At 44.9% G+C, this 27,365-nt stretch overlaps 1 protein-coding gene across 1 annotated transcript in view; it reads left to right on the top strand.

Moving 5' to 3' along the window:
- Positions 1-21,462: 21,462 nt before the first annotated feature.
- The window catches only part of BICC1 (BicC family RNA binding protein 1), a gene marked incomplete at its 5' end in the record, with an annotated part of 107,585 nt that continues 101,682 nt past the window's right edge, over positions 21,463-27,365 (top strand). The window contains one exon of the mRNA XM_081190813.1: positions 21,463-22,039. Within this exon, the coding sequence (XP_081046939.1) occupies positions 21,463-22,039 (577 nt within the window). The remainder of the gene's footprint in view (positions 22,040-27,365) is intronic.

Genomic DNA, 27,365 nt, shown 5'->3' with positions numbered 1-27,365 from the left:
CTTCCAATTATCTCCAACTCTTTCAATCAATTCCCAATATTTTGGCCAATAGGCCTCCATATTGGGCCTTTTTTTAGAAATCTTGGCTTCCACTGGTGATAACCACCTCGGGGTCTTACTTTCTAGTAGGTCCTTGTACTTCATCCAGACGGCAAAAATTGATTTTCTGACAATATGGTTTTTAAACAATTTGTGAACCTTCGCCTTGTCATACCACAAGTATGCATGCCAACCATACACATTATCAAACCCTTCCAGATCTAGGACATTGGTGTTTTCCAACAGAAACCAATCCTTCAGCCAGCAGAAGGCTGCAGCTTCGTAGTACAACCTTAAATCCGGCAGGGCAAACCCCCCTCTTTCTTTTGAGTCAGTTAGTATTTTAAATTTTATTCGGGGCTTTTTGCCCTGCCAGACAAACTTAGAGATGTCCTTCTGCCATTTTCCAAAACATTCCATTCTGTCCACGACCTGAAGGGTTTGAAATAAAAATAACATTTTTGGCAAAACACACATCTTTATAGCTGCGATTCGGCCTGACAAGGTAAGTTTCAATCTTGACCAAATATCCAAGTCTTTTTTAATTTCCAACCAACATTTTTCATAATTATCTTTGAAAAGGTTTAAGTTTTTAGTGGACAAGGATACCCCCAGGTATTTCACTTTTTTAACCACACTTAACTCTGTCTCTTTCTGGTACCCCTCTATCTCTGTAGGTGTCAGATTTTTGACCAAAACCTTAGTTTTTTGTTTGTTTAGCTTAAATCCCGCCACCCGACCAAACTCCAAGATAAGTTCCAAAACTCTTTTTGTGCTAGATTCTGGCTCCTGTACTGTCAAGACTAAGTCGTCTGCGAAAGCTTTCAGTTTGTATTGTTTCGCTCCGACCACTATACCTTGCACCAACTGGTCCTCCCTAATCATATTCAGCAATACCTCCAGAACCGAGATAAATAACAGAGGGGATAGAGGGCACCCCTGTCGTGTCCCTTTTTCAATTTGGAGTTCCTCCGATACCACATTGTTCACTATCAGCTTAGCTTTTTGCTCTGAATAAATCGCTTCTAGTCCATTTTCAAACCCCCGTCCCACTCCCATCCCTTTCAAGTTTTTCTTCATAAACATCCAAGAAATGTTGTCAAATGCTTTCTCCGCATCAATGAAGATTAAAGCTGCCCTTGTGTTTCTAATTCGCAACAGCTCCAATATATCAATAATGTTCCTGGTATTGTCCGACATATGTCTACCAGGGAGAAAGCCTGCTTGGTCCTTGTGAATTACTTCATTTAATACTTTTTTAAGTCTATTCGCTAAAATGTCTGCAAATATTTTGTAATCCACATTCAGGAGTGAGATGGGACGGTAATTCTTAAGCTGGGTCTTTTCCCTTTCTGATTTGGGTATCAATGTGATGAATGCTTCTTTCCACGTTTCCGGTGCCCTCTTCCCCTCCACAATCTGATTGCAAACCTCCAACAACGGTTGTATCAAGAAGTCTTTCAAAGTCTTATAATATTTGGAGGTGAGTCCATCCGGGCCTGGAGATTTGCCAAGTTGCATATTTTGAATGGCATCTTCAATTTCCTGTTGAGTTATTTTGCTGTTGAGAATTGATCTTTTATCTTGACTTATTTTAGGTAGTCCATTTGTCCTCAAAAATTGGTCTATTTCCGATTCTTTCTGAGGCCCCTGTGCATAAAGCTCTTTGAAATATCTGTGGAAGCACTTTCTTATTTCTTCTGGTTTCTGAACTATTTTACCTTGAATCTCCAAGTTTGTAACCGTATTTAACTTCTGTCTTTTTTTCAACTGCCAAGCTAACAACTTTCCACATTTGTTTGCTGATTCAAACGATCTCTGCTTCATTTGTTTAATTTTCCATTCAATCTCTTGATTAATCAATTTCGAATATTGTGCTTGATGGAATTTGATCTCTCTTAACACCTCTTTTGACTTTGGTTTGGTTCTCAGCTTTTTCTCTCCTTCACTTATTTTCTCTAGGATTTTTTCTTTTTTTCCATTCCAAAATTTTCTCTTTATTGTATTCTGTTGTATCAGAAACCCTCTCATTACAGCTTTACTTGCATCCCAGATTATTCTTTTCTCCACCGTAGTGTTCAAATTTATTTCAAAATAGTCCTTAAGCATTTTTTGGGCCTTCTTAACAATCTCTTGATCTCTTAACAAGGTGTCATTCATCCTCCATCTGAAGGATCCAGTTGGGATAAGTCTCAATTCCATTTTCAAGGCGTTATGGTCGGAGCAGGTTTTTGGGCAGATTTCCACTTTTCTTGTTTTAGGTGCCAGCCCTCTAGATATCCAAATTTGGTCAATTCGTGTCCATGACAGATGGGCCTCGGAAAAGAAGGTTCCTTCTTTAACCAAGGGGTTCTTTGTCCTCCAAATGTCAATCAAGTCCATATTGTCTGTCATTTCAAAAAACGTTTTAGGAAGTCTGCCGTCTGTTGTTAGGTTTTGATTTTGGGATTTATCCATATTTGTAGAAACCACCCCATTCATATCTCCCATCACGATAATATTAGAATAGTCCAGAAAATCCAGCATTGTCTCATGCAGCTTCTTGTAGAATTCTGATTTTCCATCATTTGGCGCGTAGATTCCTAATATCAAAATCTTCTCCCCTTGTGTTTGAATTTCAATTGCAAGAATTCTTCCATGGTCATCCTTAAATAAAAATTTTGGTGACAGGTTCTCCTTTGCATATATTACAACGCCTCTTTTTTTGACTTTGTCTGATGAGATAAATTCTTGGCCTAGTCTTTTGTTAATTAATACTTTCCTGTGGAGCCTAGTCACATGTGTTTCTTGGAGGCATATTACGTCCAGTTGTTCTTTTTTTAGGATATGAAATATCCTTCTTCTTTTTTCCGGAGAATTCCCGCCATTTATATTCCAACTAAGTAGCTGCAGAGACATCCTGTTCTGATTTAAGTGTTCTTAAGATGAGGTGCCTTCCTTTTGCTCAGGTCCCGAGGGTACAGGTGTTAACCCGCCACCAGGCGGTATTGTTGGTAAAGATGGAAGCCAATCTGTTCCTTTTTGAAGATCTTCTCCGTGGTCGTGAAGGAACTTTTGGTTGTCTTCAGGTGTTCTAATTTTAACCTTCCTTTCTTTGTAAGTAAAAGATAGTCCTTGTGGAAACTCCCACCTATAGGGAATTGCGTTTTGTCTCAGCAATTTTGCTAATTCTGTGTAGTTGGCTCTGAGATCCAACAGCTGTCTTGGGATATCTCTGTAGATTTCCACCCTTTTGTCTTGTATTTCAATTGCTTTTTTGAAGTGAAGGCCTAGGATCTTGTCTCTCTCTTCCTTTGATCTTAGAATTATCAAACAGTCCCTGGATCTGTCTTTCCTTACCAATCTTCCCAGTCTATATGCAGAGACAATCTTGAAGTCTGTGTCTTCCGTTATACCCCAGAACTTTGAAAATTCTTGTGTCAAATATCCAATCAGATCTCCTTGCTCAAGTTCTGGGATGCCTCTCAATTTGATGTTACTCTCGCGGTTTTTCAGTTCCACCATTGACAGATAGATTTGTTGTTCACCCACCTGTTTATGCAGAGGCTTGACTTCTCCTTTTATTTCTTCAACTTCTTTTTGTAAAGCTCCCACTTTCTGAATTGCTTCTCCAGCTAATTCCCGGTTTTCCGCTGTAGCTCCTTGCAAGTTCTCTATTGCTTGGGTGTGCTGGGAGACTTGTTCAGTCAATTTTTGAATCGAGGAGGTCGCTTTATCTATTTTCAAAGACTGGTCGTCCACTTTCTGATTTAAACTTGATAGTTGCTCCAATATCTGTTTTAATAATGTATCTGACCCACCTGCTGCCATATCTTCTTCAGTGGACTTCTCGGTTATTTCCCCTTCCCTCTGAGACACCAGTACAGCTGGAACCGACGATCGGCGTCCTTGGGTCAGTGTTGTTTGTACAAATTGTGTTGGTTTTCTTTCTTTTTCTTTTTCCTTAGCCTCTTTAGATTCCTTAGCTTTAGATGCTCTTGTTCTCCCTGCACCACTCATCACACATCTGTCAATGTTCAAGGTCAGATTGTCTGTTATTCCATGGGAGAGACAAATTCAGAAGTAAACAACCAGAGAGGTGGAATTCAAAACAAAAGTCAGTTCCCAGGATTTTATAATCCGAAAGCCCTGTAGGGGGAGTGCCACCAAGTTTCAAAGACAAAGAAGGAAGTAATCCGCCATTAAAGTTCCTTATTTCAAATCAGTAAATCCAATAGTCCATCAGTCCCTTCAGAAACTCAAAGTTTCCCAAAGCACCTTTTATAGTTCAACAAAGTTTCACAAATGGTGCTTGCAACGGTATCCCATCCAATCTCTCCTGCTCAAATGTAACAATTAAGCTCCAGCAAAATTTTTGCAACTTTTTCCGCAGTTTGACACAGTCTCCCTCTCTGGCAGCCCGACGATCTGGCTCCTTAAAGATACAGCTCGAAGGAGAAAAGAAACAGGAGGAAGGTCCCTGTTTACTACTTCTTTTAGTCAATGTCCATTTCCACCTTCAATTTAAAAGAACGAACAGGTCTAAAAGCACGAAAAGTTAAAGCTTCCCACAGTCCCGTTTCAAGCGCTTTCCGCTTTTTAAAGCTTTGCTTTGATCTTGTCAGCAATGTCGGAAGACGGACTTCCCTTTTCTCGTCTCCCGCTTTCAGCCGAATTTACGAAATTCTTTTGCCAAATTTTAAACCCCTTTACTCACGGGTATGTTGCTTGCAATTTGGTGTTGATTTTAGGAAGAAGGATCAGCGCTCATCTGTAACAGCCGCGCGGCTTCACTTCCGCGGAAAGAGCGATGAACTCACAGCACCGCTACCCCTCCTTCACTCCGGGTCTCCTTACGGGGTCCCTTCTGTGTTTTCAGAGCAGCTTCTGGTGCCCGCCGAGTCCCACGGCCACGGGCTCACTCTACCCGTGGTTTATCTTGATGGGTCGTCGCTATGCCGCAGCGAACGACCCTTTTCCGCGGAGCCCCTCTTCAGAGAACGAAGAGGACCGCCATTACAGTTTCGCGCCGCCCCCGGAAGAGACTTTATTGAGCCAATGTCTAACAGAACAGAACAGTCAAACAGGGGCAAAGCAACTGCTTATGTGTATTTCTGAAGGCCTGGGCCACTCCCACTCTCAACGTGATTGGCTGTCTAAAGCCCCAAGCTGCAAATTGTAACCCAGAGGTTTAGAGCAAATGCCAGTAGCCCAAACCCTGACAATGCTACATGACTGGATATCATGTATCGAAATAAAACACACGGCAAGCTCAGGGAAACACAGAGCGCTGCATACATAATATAGCATCAGGACTACATTCAGAGATGCCTTCCTGAAATATACTCAGAGTCTAGAGTGGATGTCTGGAGCTAGATTGGGTGGCTCCTGCAGGCCAATCAAACTGCTGCATTGTTCTAGGACCAATCAGACTGCTGCATTCTGAATCCTATTATTCTAGGACCAATCAGACTGCTGCATTTTGGATCCTATTGTTCTAGGACCAATTAGACTGCTGCATTTTGGATCCTATTCAACTCAGTACATAACATTTCCACATTCTTGGCCTGACTTTGTTTGCTGCTACCGTGAATGGGCGTCCATGATATCATCACATCCAACGATGATGGCATTAACAGCTTCATGTGGGGCGTGGTAGAATAAAAACAGATTGAATGGCAATGAGGCAAATGAATCACAAGCCAGGTGGAGTGCTTGAATTAGACCAGGGGGAAATCCAAGTTCAAATCCCCACTGAGCCATTCGTTACGGTCTTTTAGCCTAATGTACCTCACAGGGTTGTTGGGAGCATAAAATGCGTAGACCATTTGAGTGGGAATGAATGATGCTAGGCGGAAGGGTATTAGAAAAAAATACACAACTAAATACAGTGAGTGTCAAAAAGTCACATCCAAATCATACATGTAAAATGCATTTATACCACTTTAACCATCATGGCTTCCCTCAAAGCATCATGGGAACTGTAGTTTACCCCTCAGACACCTACAGTTCCTGTCAGTTTCCACAAACTACAGTTCCTTTAAGCTTTCAATGTGCTTTTAATGTATGGTGTGGAGGTGACCAACAGAAGGTGGTATCCTTTTCTTTTCTTTTTAAACATTCGTGGAAATATAAAACTGCTTTTGATTCTGCCCTAATTATTATCATGTATTATCCAACCTGGGACACAGGTGGTGTTGTGGGTTAAACCACAGAGCCTAGGACTTGCTGATCAGAAGGTTGGTGGTTCAAATCACTGCGATAGGGTGAGCTCCCATTGCTCGGTCCCTGCTCCTGCCAACCTAGCAGTTCGAAAGCACGTCAAAGTGCAAGTAGATAAATAGGTACCGCTCTGGCGGGAAGGTAAACGGTGTTTCCGTGTGCTGCTTTGGTTCGTCAGAAGCGGCTTAGTCATGCTGGCCACATGACCCAGACCCTGTCTACGGACGAACGCTGGCTCCCTCGGCCTGAAAGTGAGATGAGCGCTGCAACCCCAGAGTCGGTCACGACTGGACCTAATGGTCAGGGGTCCCTTTACCTTTTTATTATCCAACCTGTTGTGAAGAATCCAACTTGTTGGCCTTCATAATTCACACCTTTACTGCTGGTGGTTTTCGGGCCTCGTCCAAAGCATCATGCCCACACAATCATTTCCCTACATAGTTTCTCATTTCTGTGAGAGAGGGGGGAAATGGCTTTGCGGCATTCGTCTGTTTGCCTTACTGCTGAAAAAGAAATTCATCCGAGCTCGTTCATTTCTAAATGTAGCCTAATAAAATAAAGTCAGTTCTTTCCCCCTCTCCAGTAATCCTTGAGTGTATGTGGTTCTTTCCCAGCTAGATCCTGCGAATAATTTGCCAGCTAATGACCTCCTTTCTCTGTTTATGAAATAATACTCTTAAGAATAGAAAGGCAAGACGCAAGCGGGAGGCATATGTTTCTTCTCGAATTCCTGCTCGACAAATGACCTGAAAATTGCTGTTGCAAGAACTTCTAAAACATATGGCGGTGCAAAGGGAATTTTAACTTCTTGTGCTGGATCCAAAAACTTTCCAATTATCAACAAAAGATGGCATACCAGCTCAATTACTCCTGAAAGATTCCAGTCCAGACGGAGACCGAGTAACCATAGTTGTGTGGGCGTAGGCAGCTTGAAATGACAGGAATCGCAGCAAATTTCAAGGGCAAATAAAGTGCGGAGGCCATTTATATATATCTCGCACGTCCAGACAAATGCGTCCCACTGTGCCGAATGTGCTTTTGAGAGGAAGTCGGAATTCTTCGGCATCCGACCAATGCTGATCTCAAGCCATCATAAACTATGAGAGGTAGCGTTCGTTCTCCAGTGTCACAAAATGCCTGCAACAGCTTTTTCACTTCATTTGTCAACAGCGTCGGACAAAGAACAGGGGCCAAGTGCTTATATAAGAAGAGAAAAATGCCCTGAATGACTATCAGGGATGTTGATCCTCAGCGGGATTAATTATTAGAGGGGCAAAGAGAGAGAAAGAGAGAAAGAGAAATCTTTGATGAACATCCTTTTGGCTACTGCATGATATAAAGTTTACATTAGAAACATGTTAGAAAATGGTAATGTGGTATGGAAGGGGGTTAAGCTACAAAGGTGATTTTCTGCTTTCTGGGAGCCCTTGGAGATAGGGCCCTGAATACATAAACATCCAGATTTGATTCCTGGCATCTCCAGCTAAAGGACTAGGGAAAGCTTCTGCCTGAAAGCTTTAAGAGCTATAGCCATGCTAGATTGGTCAACATTCTACAGACACCATTTACAGCAGCTTCCTGTGGCTAATATCCAATGTCAGTATCCATGGAAATTTAACGTGAGGATAAGCAACATTTTCTCTCTCTCTATGGATCATATCATTCAGAGTTCTGGAGTCAGACTGATGTGCTCTCGATGGAGCAAGCTGCCTCTAACCACACAAATACCAGAGATTCCTGAGAACTGCCCAGGGGGTATTAGTATCACTATCTCAAAGAAAAACTTGAGATGGATGGAACCGAGAGGTTCTGCTCTGGGAGGGGGGGAAAGTGTTTGGCAGGCTCAGATTCTCCATCCAGCTTTTCTAACTTCTGTTCCCACTCAGAATCAATGTTGCCGTTTGAAGGAAAACCCTAGAATTTGTGGGGTCCATCAGATCATGGTGGCTCAGGAAGAAAGCTAACACTCTTCTTGGCTGCATCAGAAGCATAGTGTCCAGATCAAGGGAAGTAATACTACCGCTCTATTCTGCCTTGGTCAGACCACACCTAAAGTACTATGTCTGTTTCTGGGCACAATCATTTATAAAGGATATTGACAAAGCTCGAGTGTGTGCAGAGGAGGGTGACCAAGATGATCAAGGGTCTGGAAACCAAGCCTTATGAGGAATGGTTGAGGGAGTTGGGTATGTTTAGCTTGGATAAGAGGGGACTGAGAGAAGATATGATAGCCATCTTCAAATATCTAAAGGGCTGTCACATGGAAGATGGAGCATGCTTGTTTTCTCCTGCTCCCAAAGGGTAGGACCTGAACTAATGACTTCAAGTTACAAGAAAGGAGATTCCGACTAAACATCAGAAAGAACTTTCTGGCAGTAAGAGTCATTTGTCAGTTGAACAGACTCCCACAAGAGGTGATGGACTCTCCTTCCTTGGAGGTTTTTCAGCAGAGGTTGGATGGCCACCTCTCATGGATGATCTAGTTGAGGTTCCTGCATAGCAGGGTGTTGGACTAGATGACCCTTGGTGTCCCTTCCAACTCTACAATTCTATGGTGCAGAGACCTGGCTATACATGCTTGATGCTCCCCTGCACTATGTGATTACACTTATGCCATGGGGGAGGGGAGCAGAGGTCAATGCACATGCACAGCTGACCTATGGCATCATAGAAGCCTTCTGGAACTGAGCAAAGTACGCTAGATTCCAGCGAATCCTTAATCTGTCTTAAGGTGCTTCCACCTACAGTTCAGTTGCCAAACTTCATTAAACTGATGCAAAATTCTGTGGCATTTTGACTAGGGGGGGAAATAACCATGTTCTCTCCAACAAAGACAGATGGCCCTCCTCTCTTCTGTAATTGGCCCATGTCACAGACAATCACACGTTGCAAGCCCAGAGCCTGTTTGTTCATCATGATTTAATGGTAACTGGAAGTTTTAATCTCTGAAAAACAACTCTGAGCTGTCTCTCCACAGCAGCCAGTTTCGCTAAATCATTGAGGCCCAGAGTCGTTTCAGCTATGTCATCTCGTTGTTTAATTAATATGGTGAAACTGTATTTGTCCAGATCTATACAGCACACACTCCCCAACCCAAAACAGCATGTTTCAGTGGATGCATCCAAAAAGTATTCTTTAAATACTTTAAAGACTAAGATATGAAAGATGCCAAGAATCACAAACCATGACCACTGTTTGAACAAGGCAGCTGCAGGGTGACGTTTCTGAAACTCTTTCTATTTTCTATTTATCGTCTGACGGTATGTGCCAGTGATGGCTGACAATTCTTTGGCATACTAACTACATGCCAAAGAGTACAAGAAGGCACATGTTTGCCTGCCCTGTATCCTTAACAGGGACTCCCAGATGTTGTGGGACTCCAGCAGTGGCGTAGTGTGGGGGGTGCCAGGGGTGCCAGCCGCACCGGGCGCAACTTCTGGGGGGGCGCGCTCGCTGCCTCCGGAGTCGCCGAAGAGCCTTGGGCGCAGGCTGTAGCTGGCAGCGGCTCTCAGCGCTCGCCGCGGTCCCCGCGCGTCAGGGCCACGGAGGGCGCGCCAGGCAGCCCCTCCTCACCGACGGGCAGCATTCGCCTGCGGGGCTCGGCCAGCGCGCTGGGCTGGCCGCGTGGAGTTGCCGAGGAGCCGCCGCCGCCTGCCATGCCGCCCTGGCTGCTTCAACCGCGTCCGACAGCCGGCTCGAGGCTCCTTCCGGCCGGGTCTTCCGATGGGGCGCTGCGGGCGGAGGCTCCGGCACCAAGCGCCACGCCGCCCAGGCTCGGGTCGCTGTCTGGACGCGCGCAGCCCGCCAAACGCGCCATCGGCGGCGCTCTAGTGCCTGCGCGCCAAGACCGCCCACCCGCCCCGACGGGGCCCCCCCACCCGCGCCGGAGGCCGGCCGACGCACTGGCCCCCTCCCCGCCCCCTCCCCGCGCCAGAAAGAAGCCCCCTCCCCGCGCCAGAAAGAAGCCGCGTCGGGACTAGCCGGGCCGGGGAGGGAGACCGAGAAGGCTGCGCCGCGACGCCCAAAGATGCGCGTCTTGGCGTATTAATGACCATGGTTAGGTGTTAGGGGGCGCAAATTACTTGCCTTGCCCCGGGTTAGGGGGCGCAAATTACTTGCCTTGCCCCGGGTGCTGATAACCCACGCTACGCTGCTGGACTCCAGTGAAGGCTGGTACCCATTAGGACTGACAGGGCAAAGGTAGAGAGGTCAACAGGAGGTGGAGCCAAAGCCAATGACACGTGCAACCAGCTAACTCTTGTTTCGTCCCAGCTAAGTTCTACAAGAGTGACAGCGATGAGAAGGAAGCTGACGACTAGGACTACACTGAGATGTGTGCCTCTGCTCCTAACCACTTATTCTGAAACCTCATCTGAATGCAACAATAAACTATGGGCTAAACTTGGGATTGTCATCATGAAATTGGAAGCTTTCACTTTCATTTTAAATGTACCACAGTGCTATGTCTGAACCCCAAACTGTGGTTAATCTTAACTATGATCTGTTTCAGGGGGGTGGGAACCCATCTTCATAAACTGCAGTTTGTGCTTGTCCTGCTAGGGAAAAAACCACTGTAAATGAACTCTAGTTTGTCCGAGTTTTGGCAAAACACTCAACCCTGGACTCTTTTTGTACAGGCTATGCAAACATATATGTCTCTGACTTCAAATATTATTTATTTTTATGCGAAATGCTGAAAATAATTTCAGAGATTGCTTTCAGTTTAGAAATGGGCCGCATGAAGATTGCTTCCTTCACATGAAAATAGCAATGACAGGTGATAAACAAGCGGATGAAAAACAGCCGTGATGTATTCCTCCCGAACAGGAGATAAAGGCAAAAGTATTGCCCCCTTATCAGAACAAACAGCGATATCGTGCAACCTCCACTGGAATTTCCAATATTAACCTACCTGCAAACCAAGGGAAACATTTTCTCATAGCTCAGGAATTACATTAGCATAGTAGTTTGCTTTATGTGATAAGGAATGTAGCTTGTCGGAATTCTGCCTAACTGCAGCTGTGAAGGAATGAGGGCAATGAGAAGAAAGAGGGACCAGGGTGGTTACTTATTGCTCCGACTCTTCCATCCTCGGTGGTTGCTTTTGAAAAGTCTGCCAAAATATTTCATTGAGAAATCAAAAGTCTTAGCTATTCCATTTGGTGCATTTATTTATTTTTTACATGCACCTGTTTAGTCCTGCCCATCATTAGGAGGGTGAATGTGTGATCCATAATAAAGGGCATCTTATAGATTAAGCTAAAGCTCGCCTGTTGGTAAGTAACCTCATTAATCTGAGTGCATATTGAGATGTATTTTATTTATTTATTTAAGCACTTAATTACCAGAGCTTTTAAGTGGTATATGTAAAATGCAGCAGTGGAGCCATTCTGTGTTCCCAGTTTTTTTTATGAGATCATTCAGCGAAGGGTAGAGTTATAAATAAATATATGTATCCTGACATGGTAAAAGCCTGACATGGCAAAAGCTAGTATTTGCCGCACTTTCCCTAGTTCAGCTTGTGTGTTTCTAAAACAACAGCAACAACCTAGATATGATAGTGACGCCCAAAATCTCTAACACAATCTCTGTACAGAGAAACTGATGTTGTAAAAGGCTCCTGTGGAATATCCTGCTGTTTAAAAAAGGGGAGGGCACAAAACGTGATCCTGTCGCAATTTGCTCCTGTCAATATAATGATGTAAGGAAAAATAGTTTAAAAGGTTACTGTCTCACCGAATTCTTGTGACATCATTTGGGGGGGGGAGATTAAATAAGTAACTACACTTGGTTGGCTGTTGGGAAAGGCCTTCTAATAATTAACGGAAGGAGCGAGAGAATGTTCTGCTGCTTCTGTTCAAAGAAAAAGAAGGGCAATTGTATTTAATTAATCTTTGTGTTTTGACATCATAGGATTCATATGGGGTTCATCAGTCTCTGCTGTTTATCCGGAGACCAGGGCTGTGCAACTTGCCAGCTACCCAGCCAAACACAGCCCCACAGCCAGGCATGGCAGGTCATCAGTGGGTTTGCTGCCTGCTGGGAACTGCAGACACATGGAAGGCTGACAGTCTCCTGGCAGGGCACAATATGTGATGGGTGGATATATGGTGTTGCATCAAGTAAGCATTCTCCTGTACTTTCCAAGGCATTTTCCTGTTGTTTTTCTTATTGAAAAAAGTCCGCTGCGGGGGTGCTTTTGTTGTCCAAGATCGCCAAATCCACTTGACTTGTGGATTCATAACCGGAATATGCTGGAAATGGTGACAGTCTGGAAGTGCCTTTGCTCTCTGTGATCCTTACCACTGGAGAGGCTAGGGACTGAATTGGAGACCTTCCAGATTCAAAGCATTTGCTTTGTCACTGAGCTATGGTCCATTGTTACCTTTAGAACTGGATCTGAGTATAGCCATCATGGTGAGCAAGATGGCTGGCTTCCAACTTCACTCACTCATTGGGGGGCTCTGGGAAAAGGGAGGAAGCAGGGAGGTCCTGCTACAGTGCATTAGCCTAGGTTAGAACTTGCCATTGACTGCTACTTCTTCTTGGAGCAATAATAATAATGACCTATTCACAGTGCACTCCTCACCATACCATGGTTTGTCATCTGCCTGCAGTGATGCTGCCCACGCTCCTACTTTAATCTCCCTGAAGACGCAGGCCTAGCAAGGAGAGATGACCTCCAGCTCAATGCTACATATCAGCCTCCTATCATCAGAGCTGGGACAGGCCTCAGCATCATTACCCTGTGTTGGACCTCTCATCTACACCTCCAGCAGTAACAGTTCATTGGCCAAGTTGATCTCAGAGATAGTGCACTGGGTGGTATAAAAACTGGGTTGCTCTCATAATCTTGCACGTACTAATTGCATAAACACAATCACACCTAGATGGACAAGCTTCTCCAGTTCATGGCAAACTGCAGACCAATGAGATGGTGAAGGGAAAGGAGAACTCTTTTTAAAAGTTCTGCTTTTCTAGAAAGAAAGTACAATTGAAAGCATAGCTTTCCCTATGTGATTATGTCTGAAGAAATTCTACTCATGGCACCCACTGCACCCTACAGGGCAGTGATCAGGAAACAAGCTGCTGCTGCTTCTCCTTCTCCTTTTAATAAAAGTGACTGTTCCTGGCTTAGTATATTTTTCTATGTAAAACTGTAATAAAATGCAAATTCAGCAATGTGTGGAGGTAGCACAAGGGAGCAGAGGATTGCACTGAGTTTGAAGGGAATGCCTTCGGTGGAAGATAATGCAGAAATGGCTTGGACAAGGATGTGCATTTCATTCAGATTCAAGATTTGTTTGAGAGCCCTTCCCCAAAGGAAATCCATTTCATCTTCTTTTCGCCATGAAAATGGATGCACCTTGTTCAGAGCTTTTTTGCACCCCAAAAATCATATATCCAGGGCTGCCTCATCTTTGATGGAATGTTCTTTGATCCATCAGAGGCTCCTGTCAGTGAAATAACAAAAGAGACCTTTTAGCTTGTGTGTGTGTGTGTGTGTGTGTGTTTTATGCTTTCCCAGGCCACCTCATGGTGCCACCTCCCAGGATGGACTGAAAAATCCCTGAGTCCTCTGGAGCTGATTGTGGGTGGAATGGGGAGGGTGAATATATCACAATAACCTTATTTTTCTGTTCTGCTGAAAGAAGCCTCCATTGGCTCCAAGAGCCTTCTGTCTGCAGCATGTGAGAAAACACTGGATGCAATCCTTAAGACCCTCATGCTGCTGCTGCTGCTGCCGCTGTTGTTGTTACCCATCTCAACAACCAGATTCATCCAACAGAACAAAATCAAGAAGGCTCGGTGGTCAGTTTTAGTTGCAAGGGTTTACATTTCAAGCTGCCTCCTTGCCCTGGGCATGCCCACCCACACAAGGTTTGGGGGGGGGGGAGAGACCCATATGCCTTACATTTAATGAGGTCCAGATTATATGGTAGAATGTCTAAGCCAGAGAAAATATTTCCAAACTCCCTCACAGCGAAATAGACAGCTATTGTACACATTTCAGTTAAAATGAACAAATTAAACTCAAATAATCTACGAATAGCTATTCATTTCATTTTACCAGAGTGGTACGTTAATTCATATTTATATGTTCTGAACCAAAAGGCCTAATTATTATTACTGTTATTTCATTGTGTAGAGAGCCAGTCATTTGCAACTCAGAAGTAAGTTTCATTGAGTTGAACTTCCAGGGAACTCTGCATTAAAATGTCAGCCTTCATTTTAGAACTAACCTAGATAGGAAGGAATAATATTAATAATGGGTGAGCCCCCTACTCCAACACCTCAATCCACAATGGGTTTAGGGACAATAATTGATTTGGGTTTGTTTGGTGTGTGTTTTTAAAGATTCCTGGCCCTGAGACCACTTGGAACTCCACATCCCAGAAGCCTCCTTTCCCCAACCCTCCCCAGTTAATCTCTCCCTTCCCCCCCATAAAACTCAACAAACAATATTTGTGGCAGTGCCTCCACCTAATCATAATTACAGTTTCCAAGGTGGAAAGACCATACTAGACCCTGCTTAGTTATGCAAATGTGCTAGCCGTTTTATTGCAGCACCACTGGTATCAGGAACCATAAGGAATATAGATCCCATGGTTCTTACATCCCTATTCAGAAGCATGGGAGAATTACATTTCCCATGATTCCTGATGCCCAGGATGCTGCAATGCTAGTGATGACATTCCAAAAACCAGAAACAATGGGAAATGTGATGTTCCTAGTAGGATTGAAGGAATTGTGGGTTGTACCCAAAGTAGCACTAATTGACCGTTCCATCGTTGCAAGGATGTCTGCTTGTGCAGCTGAATTTGGGGAGAAGAGGAGTTCCATTGAACAAGTGGAAATCCTTGCTTTTATGGAACAAGTTAGCTGGGTGGCATCCTATATATTCCTCTTGGTTCTTGACTCCTGGAAGCTCCCATTGCCAACCCTCTACTATGTTGCTGTCACAACTGTCAGATATGTTTGGGTGGTGAAGGCACATGGGCAGGGCTATCTGTGAAGCAAGCTGGTTAGGAAACTGGACCAGAACTTCTCTGGCATTTGGAATCAATTTGATTGAGGGCTTGAGGGAGGAAGCCCCACCCACTATTGCTGAAGAATATTGGTTGGGGACATTCAGGTAGTGATGCAAAGGGTCCCACTTCACAATAAATGCACAGGGGTGAAACACAGCTGTTTTCCTTCTTGGAGAAATGAACTGTTTGAAGTTCTGGCTGCTTGAGGCCTTAGCCTCGAAGTTCATTAGTGCCTCTTTGGAGGTCAAGACTCAGAAAGGAATTATTTTTTCCCCATTCCCCATTATGGCTGGCCACATAGTGAAGGAATTTGAGGCAGGGTCGATTATTGCTAATGTGCTAATAAAATTCCCTCTTTTCAAAGGAGACTTGGGTAAATTTTGCATCCCTGCTGCTACATCAACAGCAGTGGCTCCAGTACAAGGTATCATTTTACCAATTCTGTGTTGCATATTTGGGGCTGGTAAGAAATTTGTCCTTCATTCAATTTGGGGTTCCGAGGCCACAAAGGAGCCTGAGAGTCATTACAGGAATCATTATAAAGGGATATAACAGAATGAAAAAGCTCTTGTTATTCTTTGCTTTGATCAAAACTACTAGCCACACACAAAAAAGTATGGAGTTACACATGCCAAAGTCAACCCCAACCAATATTCTCTCTAAGCACTGGAGCTGCTATCTGCCAACTTCTCCTTATTTTCTCCAGTCGTCTGCCCATGTCATGTTGTTCTAACAATTAAGAATGTGGCTTTCAGTTTCATTTAAGGGTAACTTAAACTAAATCAAGCACTTGGCATTTTAGGCCTTCCTTGGAATACGTGGGAGAAACACTCCATATTGCTTGCAACACATGCTATATGATGTGATGGACTGATTTACAAAGGCTTTGAGGGGGCATACAGGAGATAGGGCAATGATGGCATCCAGGCTGTGGTGTGGCTCCACAAGCAGTCTCTGGAGTCAGGATCATGGCTCTTTCTGGGCCAGATGTTGGCACAGGATTTTGATAAATGGCCCAACAGGAGATTCTATAGCAGGAATAACTAACACGGGCCCTCCAGATGTTTTTGGACTACAATTCCTATCATACCTGATTGTTGGCCATGCTAGCTGGGACTGATGGGAGATTTAGTATATATTTATTTAATGCCATAATGGTAAAGGTAAAGGGACCCCTGACCATTAGGTCCAGTCGCGCCCAACTCTGGGGTTGCGCGCTCATCTCGCTCTATAGGCCGAGGGAGCCGGCGTTTGTCCGCAGACAGCTTCCGGGTCATGTGGCCAGCATGACTAAGCCACTTCTGGCGAACCAGAGCAGCACACGGAAACGCCGTTTACCTTCCCGCCGGAGCGGTCCCTATTTATCTACTTGCACATGACGTGCTTTCGAACTGCTAGGTTGGCAGGAGCAGGGACCGAGAAATGGGAGCTCACCCCGTCACGGGGATTCGAACCGCCGACCTTCTGATCAGCAAGTCCTAGGCTCTGTGGTTTAACCCACAGCGCCACCCGCGTCCTGATTTAATGCCATACCTTTCTCCTAATACATGACCCAAGGCAGCTCACAGCATGAATTAGCTACAGCTAAAAACCCTGAATGTGTATGTGTGCATACACACATAATGATATATATACAATGGTATCAAAAAGCCACCGAGAGGTCCAGCAGAACCAACAGGGATACCCTCTGTCTCCAACTCCTGGCAAAGGTTATCTACCGAGGCAACCAAAACTGTTTCTGTTCCTTAATCAGGGCTGAAGTCATACTGGAATGGATACAGGTCATCCAGGAACTCCTGAAGCTGAGAAGCCACCGCATGCCCCAGCACGTAGCTCAGTAATGGAATATTGGAGACCAGAGTTCAGCAACATCTGGAGGTCACCAAGTTGACTACCCCCGTTTCACAGAAGTGAAGAGAAGTGGGAAGATGGTGGGGGTAGCTGAAAAGAAGGTGCATTAGAAGAAGCCCAGGAAAAAAGGCAGATGGTGGAGGATGAGTGGTATAAGCAGAAGATTTCTCTAGTGAGCACTGTTGGTTTTGTAGTCCCACTCCTCTCTTTCAAGCACACTCAAGCCATGTCCTTTCTTTCAGGAAATGGGTCTGGTGTGATAATATATAATAAAGGAAAATATATCCGAACATGTACAGGGTGCCTATTCATCAGCAATGAACAACTGCAGCATTTCCTACACACATTGAGAATTAAGAAGTATGGCTTCCATCCAGGGCAAATGGCCGAGCTCTTATAGATGCCTGAACCCTGTGCATCTGTTGCATGGTTTCATCACAGGAGGAGAACCGGGAGAGATTGTGATCCCTGGTCTTCTCTGTACATAGATCCCGTGGGACCTGAAGTAGGAGGAAAGGAAGGCACAATAGAGAAAGTTTTAAGTACCTATCATCCTCTTCCCAGATACATACCATATTTTTCCGTTTATAACACGCTCCCTGTGTATAAGATGCCCCCTATTTTGGAGGACTAAAATTAAGAAAATGGGGGGAGATTGCCCCATGTATAAGACTACCCCCTTTTTTAACATTATTTTTTAGTAAAAAAAAAAACCTAGTCTTATACACGGAAAAGTACGGTAATTGCTAAAGCAGAGTAACAGAAAACGGATATAATAGGATAAATATAATGTGTATAATCAATACAATAATTGCATACAAACTTCTGCTTAAAAATACTGAGCCTTATCTTTTAACTGGAATGCAAAGGTAAAGGTAAAGGTACCCCTGCCCGTACGGGCCAGTCTTGACAGACTCTAGGGTTGTGCGCTCATCTCACTCTATAGGCTGGGAGCCAGCGCTGTCCGCAGACACTTCCGGGTCACGTGGCCAGCGTGACAAGCTGCATCTGGCGAACCAGCACAGCACACGGAAACGCCGTTTACCTTCCCGTTAGTAAGCGGTCCCTATTTATCTACTTGCACCCGGGGGTGCTTTTGAACTGCTAGGTTGGCAGGCGCTGGGACCGAGCAACGGGAGCGCACCCCGCCGTGGGGATTCGAACCACCGACCTGGTGATCAGCAAGTCCTAGGCGCTGAGGTTTTACCCACAGCGCCACCCGCGTCCCATAACTGGAATGTAAGACCCCATTATTAAAGGGTGTATTTCCATGGTAAAAGAAATACATATAACTGCAAGGGATATATAGATGCTTATGGGTTATTCCCAGAAAACCACTGATTTACTTCATTGTTTATTTTACTGCTGATACAGTGGTGGTACTTGGTAGTCTGAATATTATATATTTTACCCAGACCTTTTCATTCAATCTCATTAACCCTTACAGCAGCCACAGACAGTAGGCCATTATTATTATATGTGCTGTGATGCTTGTCAGTGCAGAAATAAGTTCCACTGGGCTCAGTAAGATTCACTTCCAGTTAGATGTTCAAAAAGTCTCAGCCTGTGTTACAGATTACAGGTTTAGACTGTCATGAAATTCTACTCAATATTGATCCAGAGCAGATTCTAATGTATAGTTAGCAGAGTAAAAACTGAAACACGTTCCAGGATTCCCAACAAATAGACCAGAGGCAATTATATTTCATCCAGCAGAGCTTTACTGGCACGGAAGGCAAATGAGAATAATGGTTACAAATCCAATACATTCAGGATTGGCCCTGTCCATAAGAAATCCAGTTGCAGCAGACTTAACTTAAACTTACAATAAGCATATGGATATAACACCTATGTACACAACACCTCACCAGAAGAAAAAGAGATAGAAATAGAAAAGTGAAACCTAGGCTCCTTCTGGCCCTACTTTTATAGTCAGCATGACCTTGACAGAAGAGATAAGAGAACCAGTTTAAGCCAGCTGTACTCAGCTTCTCTGAAGGAATAACCATCATGAACCTTCTGCTTGTTTCTTTCACATACAGAAGCCTCCAGAACCCTCTTGAATCAATTAGAATACGAAAGATCGCTACACATCAGATCAATACTTTCTGTACTAAGAAATGCAAACTGACATAGGCTGAGGATAGCAAGAATGCAAACAGGATTTTCTGGGCCCTGTACACTGTATGTGGATTGGGCTCTCTGAACCACTCACCCAAGAGGACACAGATTTGCATAAAATTGCATCCTTTTTGCAGTTGGAGTTAAGGGCACAAGATTAAATCAGTGGCCACACACATAATAAGATGTTTGACAGTTCTAGATGTTTGTATGAAGCTTTCCCCATAATTTTATTGGGAAGAGGGGGCTTAGCTTCTTGAATTTCTGTGTGCTACAGAGTTGTTAAAGCCACAAGAACCCTGCTTTTCCCCAAAGCCTAGGTTGTAATCCTGTCTTCACTTAAAACACAAAGTTCTTACTACTGAGCAGTCACTCACACCATTGTACTGCAAGTGAAATATACAGTGCCTGGTTTAGCTCCTCCCTAGCAGAAGACACTCCGAAGTCTCTTCGCAAAGTTTTCATATTTTGCATTTGCCATCAGTGCAGAGCAGGGGTGCTGTTTAATATCCATATGCACTTATTGTGTAGTAGTATTTGCAAAAACAAAAAAAGTAGGGAGTACCATCTCTCAGATGAATCTACCCCTCAGGAAAGATGCATCTTCATTGCTAGTAGAAAAAGGGCAAGCTATAGAGATTCAAAGGACTGCATAAGCAGGAAAAGTGCACCCAAGTGGGGGGTGGGGGGTGGGGAGCAGTTCTTAGGACCACAGGGATTCCTGTCGACTCATCAATCACAGCTCTGACTTCCCTCATTGGTTTAAAACAATGAAATGTGGGAGCAGTCAGGTTGGTTCATCTCACAGAAATGGCTTGGAAGGGTTCCTTCACTTTTGCTTCATAACTATCTTTTTGGAGGGCTAGAGAGTTACTACTCCCCCCCTTTTTTCTTTTTAAATTAAGTGCCACATTTGGGCGCCAGAACATCAGCAACCCCTCTGGTTAATTTGTAATACCTCTCCTTGTTTCCTCTTTCTTCAAAGCAAAAGGCTTTGTGGTTTTAGCATGCACACTAACTGCAGAGGCCTGTTTAACAAAGCACTATTCTGCATTTTCCCCAGGAAATAATTCTATTTGGCAATAAGTCTTTGCAAGTGGCACCTCTGATCCCAAAGACTGTACAATGGCAGTAACCATTCCTTGTTCCCTACTACTGGACAGTCAGAGGTATACACTTCCTCTGAACATGGGGGTTTCATTTCTTTCACTAGTAGGGTTGCCATATTTCAAAAAGTGAAAATCTGGAAATAAAAGTTGTTGAGGTTTTTTTTAAAAAAAAAATGCCCAAAGTTTTAAAGCTATGTTTTGGTAAATTCTACGCTTCCAACATGACATTTAAGTGATTTCCTTCCAGACACTGTTTCCAACAGCTATGTCCGGGAAGTTCTAGATGTATGGCAATCCTATTCAAGAGTCATTCTTAGGCACACCCTTCATCAATTTGGCTGAATACTTGAAATGTCACGTTGCAGCTAGTGGTCATTACAACACCCTGGGCCTGCAATGAATTAATTTCTACAAAGGGAAGTAGGGCTATCTGACCTGGCTGCATTCCTTGCCTAACCCCAGGTTTGACTGCTCATTTTTAAAGGGGGAGAGCTTCTCAGGGGAAAACATTTATCCCTATCCACCATTGCCTCCAAACACTATTGGCATTTCTGGAAAATATACAATCCTTCAATTACTGTCAGTAAAGTTCAAAACACATTTTGTATGGAATTAGTTGAGCTCTCTCACATAGCCTGAAGTCTGAATAGGTAAAGGGCACATAGTCAAAGACTTCTTAGCCTTTTGTCCCCTATTGATTTTGCAGCTCAAAATAACCATTGCTTTTTCACCTATTGTGGGAAGGCTACAGTGTATCTGTCTCTCTTGCAGCCCCTCCTTCTCACTGAAAGCAATTTTGAGTGGGAAAATGCCTGGGATGGGTGGGTGCGGGAAGTGCTTAGCAACCTATCCCAGCGCCAAATCCACCCCGGCCCGACTTCTGAGAAGTCGCTGCAGCGTCTGGACCACAGAAACCCAGCAGGGCGGGGTGAGGAGGCCGCTACTTATAGCTTTGGGCGGAGCCTCTGGCGCCTCGCGCGAGCGCAGCCTCCGCCGGCTCTATTTATGCGGAGCCCTCGTCGGCGGCTCCCGCCCTCGCGCGCCGCCCCGCCCCTTTTCTCCCCTCGGATATCCCTCCCTCCCCGTCGGCGCGCGCCTCTCGCCGCTCCATGGAGGAGGCGGGGATGCTGTGCGGACTGCGCGCGGGATGGGGGCGCAGCCGAGCTGCAGCCGGCCCGGGACAAGCGCTGTGCAAGGCGAGCGGCTGCAGCAGCAGCAGCAAGAGGGACAGCCGCGCGCTCGGCGGGGAGCCTGAGCTGGAGGCTGAGGAGGCAGGCGCCACCGCCGCCGCCGCCGGGACCAGCGAGGCTCTGGCGGGCTGGGATGAAGCGGGCGGCGGGCGGCTGTGGGGCCAAATAGCTTCCCGCGGCGGCGGCCGGAGAGGCGACGACGGCGGCTGCTGCTATTGCTGCTGCGGGCAGGAGGCTGAGGGCAGCGGGGCGGCCGCCGCCGCCGCCTCAGCGTCCTCCGCCGCTGCTGAGTGGGGCGCGGGGATGGCGGCTCCTCCTCACGGCTACCCGCTCTCGGACCCGGGCTCCAACAGCGAGCGCAGCGCCGACTCGCCGCTGCCCGACGACGACGGCGGCTCCTCGGCGGCCGGCCCCGCCCGAGCCCCCTCGGCCAGCCCCGAGTGGGGCGAGGAGAGGTTCCGCGTGGACAGGAAGAAGCTGGAGGCCATGCTGCAAGGTGAGGAGCCCGCGGCGGGAGGGAAAGGCGAGCGGGCGGGCGGGCGACGCCGAGGGACTCCAGGGAGCCGTGAGGGAGACGCGGCCGCACGGCGCCTGCGCAACTCGGCCCGAGCATTCCGCTTTGCCTCCCTCGCCGCTATTTGCTGCCCGTTAGACGCGCGGTGGGGAACGTCCTCCTCACCACGTGGCAGAGAGGACCACGCAGCCAGCGTCTCGTGAGGAAGCCCCCTCCCTGGGCTCGCCTGCGTGTCCAGCCTAGAAGGAAGGGGGCGCCTTTGCCTTGCTGGGCTGTAGGGAAAGCATCCCCGTCCCCGCCCCGTACTACTTCGTGTGTTTCTCCACGAACTTTTTGTGAAATCCAGACATTGATCTTTTGTCTTTTCCCATCTCGTCGACTCCCTTTGCACAGTTCTTCCCCCAGGAGGAAGAATAGTTGGCTTATGCAATCTGTGGGATCTAGTTGAGATGCTTGCATTGTAAGGGGCTGGACTGGATGACCCTTGGAGTCCCTTCCCATTCAGGGATTCTATATTGAATCCCTATTCTTCACACAACCATCCAGTTTTCCCCTCCCTCCTTTTGGGGACTGAAACTGCAGTCTGGAGTGTCTCCAAGGAGGAGGACAGAATAGCCCATTCTGCCACACTTCTGCATCCTAACTTGTGTGGTAAAATCCTCCTCTCTGCTTGGCCATAGAACCATAGAATTGGAAGGGACCCTGGAGTCATCTAGTCCAGCCCCCTGCAATGCAAAAATGTGCAGCTGTCCCATATGGGAGTTGAACCTGCAACCTTGGTGTTATCAGCATCACTGGAAAACATTTTATTTGTTTTAAAGCCACGCATCCCTCCAGAAAAGAGTTCATTCCCCAGGTAGTTTGCTTTACACAGCATGGCCTTAATAAATTAACAGAGAAGTGGTCCCAGCACCATGTGGGATCTTCAAGGCCAGTGCCCGTGTGGGCATTGCTGTTGAGGGTAAAGCAGGAAAGGTGCTCAGCACCAGCTATTGGGGAAGACCTCACCCCCAGTTTTGAGGAGCACCTCTTCCCCCTCTGTCAACATTTAGAAGTTGCTGGCGGTGTCCGTCTACTTCTCCCTCCCTTTGTGGACTTCTGGGAAGATAGCTTTCAAGGGCTTGTGTGTTGCATAGCCAGGAGGAGCAGTTCACCCCTTTTGATTGAAAAGATTTCATTAACACAGCTTTAGTGGTGGTGGGAGGATGGAGAGGGGGCTGTCAGGAGTCAAGGCACTGGCCTTGACACATGGAGAGAATTGGGGGCTAGAGGCACGCTTAGTGCGCCGAGATCTTTAGCAAACCTGGAGAAATGGACCCTTTTCTGTGTGTGAATTTCCAGCCAAAGCTTTCATTTTTACCCTGTTTCAAAGCAGGATGTCATTTCTTCCATTCTAGGAATAGTGGCTGCTGTAATTTGGTGTTTCTGGGATGCTCCAAGTTCAGTCTCTGCACACTCCCCCCCCCCCCAACCTTCCTACTCCAGTGTGCCATCTAAAATGCAAGGCTAGAAATAGTTTGCAGAGCACACACTGAAATATGCTGTCTCCAAACTTCGCTGGCTGTTTTGTTTTCTCCTCCCTCCTCTCAACTTTCCTTCCCGTTTGTTTCCCAAACACATCAGGTCCCAGATGTGGATAAACTCTCCTCTCTACAGATGTCAGTGCTTATGGCCTCTGCTGTTTTTCAGAGGCTGGAAGTGTTTGTTTCTCTAAGCTGAGGAGTCCACTTTTGTCGAGAAATTAGCGTTTTTAGGGGCTTGGTGCAAAGTGAATCTCAATAGCTTCTATGTGTTTTGTTTTGTTTTAAAAAAACTTAATCATTAACACAGGCCCAAAGTTCTGCTTCACAGCATCTCAGAGATGTAGGTTTTCCAGGCAACTTCTTAGCTCTGCTTAATTAACATATGCATTCTGAAATGAATACTCTGTTGCATAGTGTGAGTGACTGTCAAAGTGGTAAGATAATTTTGTAACCAATTTATGGACAACCCCTTTAGAAGGGAAAACATTAAGGAAATTGAACACTATAAAATGAACATCTGTAATATAGGAGGCTTTTTGGAAATTATCCAAAGCCAGGCTTTTAAAAATATTTGCAGCTGGTATAAACTGACATGCATTATTTCCTTATACAGCTCCAAATACAGCAGTAAACTTGTTCTTCACTTTCTAAATTACTTGAGTTCAGACTTCCCCAGGATCCTTTTTATAAGGCTGACATTGCAAAGGATTCTGGGTAACTTTGTAGGACATTGGTGCTGTTTGGTTCTCCTGAGTCCAAATTGTTGCTGCTGTCTTTTTTCTTTTTCTGCAGTCTTTTAAGTAGGTGCTACAACAATACCCTAATTTGTGGTGTGTATACTCATTTTATATTGCCCCATTTAGTATCTGGTTACAATGGCTTTTGCATGTTTTCCAGCACTTGGAAATGTGGGTGAGTGTGACCAGGTATCATGGGGCAGAAATGCATGGCATGGACATTAATAACCCTATCATACAATTTCTTACGTATTTTCAGTAAGATGAACCCAACTATCTCCTGCGGTTTTGGGTTGCAGGGAAAGATTGGAAGTAGTCTACAAAAGAGTGCTTTAGGCAGCATATCCACCATTACTTATCTTCTCATCATGGAATCCATAAATGATTGCAGTATCCTAGAGTTCTGCAGTTTGGAAACCATTGTTCCATGAATGAAAACTCAGTAGTACTGAGACAATTTACATAGTATTGTTGAACTCCTATAATGTGGAAGGTAGGCTAGAAATTAACTGCATCAGTTTACTAACAAAAATGCAAATGTTTAAGAGTGCACTGTGTAGAGGAGAACCGAGTGTTTTCTGTTGCCTGTTTATTATGATGGGTTGCCTTAAAAATTTGTTCTGTTTTGAATTGCGTTACCCTTGCTGGAACTTAAGTAGACAGTTTTTGATAAAACATTTACGAGGGCTGGTTATGAAGGCAGATGTGTAGATTAGAAATGGTTGGAAATCCTCAGCATTTGTGTACCTAATTGAGCTTTTAATGGTCCCTGTGCTTTAGTGGTGGAGATCAGAAATTATCCAGAAACCTTTCCTTTGATCAAAGCAAATAACTCCATTTTATTGCTTTGCAGTTTAGTATGCTGATTATGTTGTGAACCACCTGTAGCATTTTTTTAAAGTGGAAAAGCAGGATTACAATAATTTTATGAACTCTGTACATAAGCCCTTCTAAAACATCCCACTATATGTCTATGCTTGGTGTAGGGTGGCTAGACCAAGTGGGTCTTTGATCATAACATGGCTCATATTATAATGTATGCAGATCAGAGATGGAGAAACTCTGCTCCCCTCATACACTGTTGGCCTACAACTCCTGGAATGGTTCAACAAGCTGGCAACATGTAGTGGCAAGATAAATTGATGAGCTGTGTGGAATTGGATAAGTTGACATACAAACTGTGTAACAAGGACAACCATGACTTCAAGGAAGAATGGGACCTTTTTACAAATTATCTAAAAAGACAACAAAATGATTTAGACTCCTTGGCAGGTTTTGAATAAACATCCACAAAGTTATCAGTTGAATATATGATAGAAAAGGCAACAATATGTACAATTTTATAATATGCAGAGAATAATATGTGTAAAGAAACCAGGGAGGGGAGCTGAGGGAAGTCCTTGGGGGAGAGAGGGAAGGGGGGAATGTAAATGGTTATGTTGATTGATAATTTGTTTGCTAAAATTGTTCAATAAAATATATTTTAAAAAACAAACAAGCTGGCAACATGTACAGCACTCTGCAACATTCATGTGGCTAACTTACACTTATAATCAAGGCTTTGCAAGTGAGCACTATATACTTGTTTCCTTCATGCCTTCACAATTGCAAAGCACCGGGACTGAACTCTCCAAAGCACCTTTCCAAATATTCTGTAGCTTTTCTAGGTCTCTACAACACACAAATAAATTATGTTGCTGCTGATCCACATTTTAAAGAACTCCTTTTCCCTATTTTGCTGCCGCAAAATAGGAAGTAGTGTTTACTTCTTGCAAGATATCCCCATAGCTGTGTTGCCTCTGTGTTCAGTTCTGAATGTTCTATTCAGATGGTTATAGCTTTTGATCATCAGATCAGTGAATTGTGGGTAGTAGAAAAGCAGTCAGTATGACTGACTATAATGTTTGGAATTTGTTTCAAATTAGATTCAGTCTCCTGGGGGTAGGTTAATCTTTAAGCAGTTAATATTTTGTTTTGCTGATAGAGGGATTTTTGGTATGCAACTGAGCAGAGATCACAGTATTTACTGTAATGACTATAATTTAACTTTAAAATTTGAGGAGGCCTTTAAACCCTAAAGGCATGGTATAATCATTGGAAAGAAGTTTGTGTGAGAGATCGTACTGCTAGCTGATCAGAGCTGAGTAGTGGAACATATGGCAGATAAAGCCATGAGGTTTTACCTGATGTGGAATATAATTCTAGCTCTCGACCCCCCCCCCAATTCCTCCAAGCAGCTCAAGGAGGTGTTATGACCCCCTCTTAGTTCTTACACAGGCTGAGACATAGCATTTAGCCCAGTGTTACTCAGGAAGCTTTGCAGCTCAGAGGAGGTTTGAGAGTTGAACCAGTGGCGTAGCGTGGGGGGTGCAGGGGGGGCCGGCCGCACCGGGCGCAACATCTGGGGGTTAGGGTTAGGGGGCGCAAATCCACGGGTTAGGGGGCGCAAATCCACGGGTTAGGGGACGCAAATTACTTGCCTTGCCCCGGGTGCTGACAACCCACGCTACGCCACTGAGTTGAACACCCTAACCTCTGTACCACACTGGCCAAATCACGTTACCACTGGGCAAGAGGGCAGCCCATATGCATAATTTTCATCTCTTGCTAGGCAGAGGGACAGTTAAGGCTACCTGTCTTTGGAGGTGTTTGCTCATCTATGTACCTGGCTCAGGAACTCAGATTTAATAAGTGGTCACAACATTGATAAATTACTATTTGGTCGATGATTGTCAGCACTCTCCCACAGAAGTCTCCCAGTTACAGGAGGTGCTCATGTGCTTTCTGTTCACTAGAAAACACTTTTTTAAAAGATTAGTTTATTTTCTTGTCGTACTTGCCTTCATGTATACTAAAAAGACGTAGTGTAACTTACACAATATGTACCTCCTTCTGGATCTGCTTATATTTTTACTGCTCTTTTTATAGTTCCACTTGACTCTGCTTGCTTCCACTAATCTGTCTTGCATGATTTTATCTGCTTGGGTATATATTGCCTTATACAAAGTATGCAGAAAAGCCATAACAGAGAGCAGGGATTAGCTGGAG

The sequence above is a fragment of the Podarcis bocagei genome, assembly GCF_964188305.1.
Source record: "Podarcis bocagei genome assembly, chromosome: 4".
Classification (NCBI taxonomy): domain Eukaryota; kingdom Metazoa; phylum Chordata; class Lepidosauria; order Squamata; family Lacertidae; genus Podarcis; species Podarcis bocagei.
This window is presented reverse-complemented; position numbering and strand designations above follow the sequence as displayed.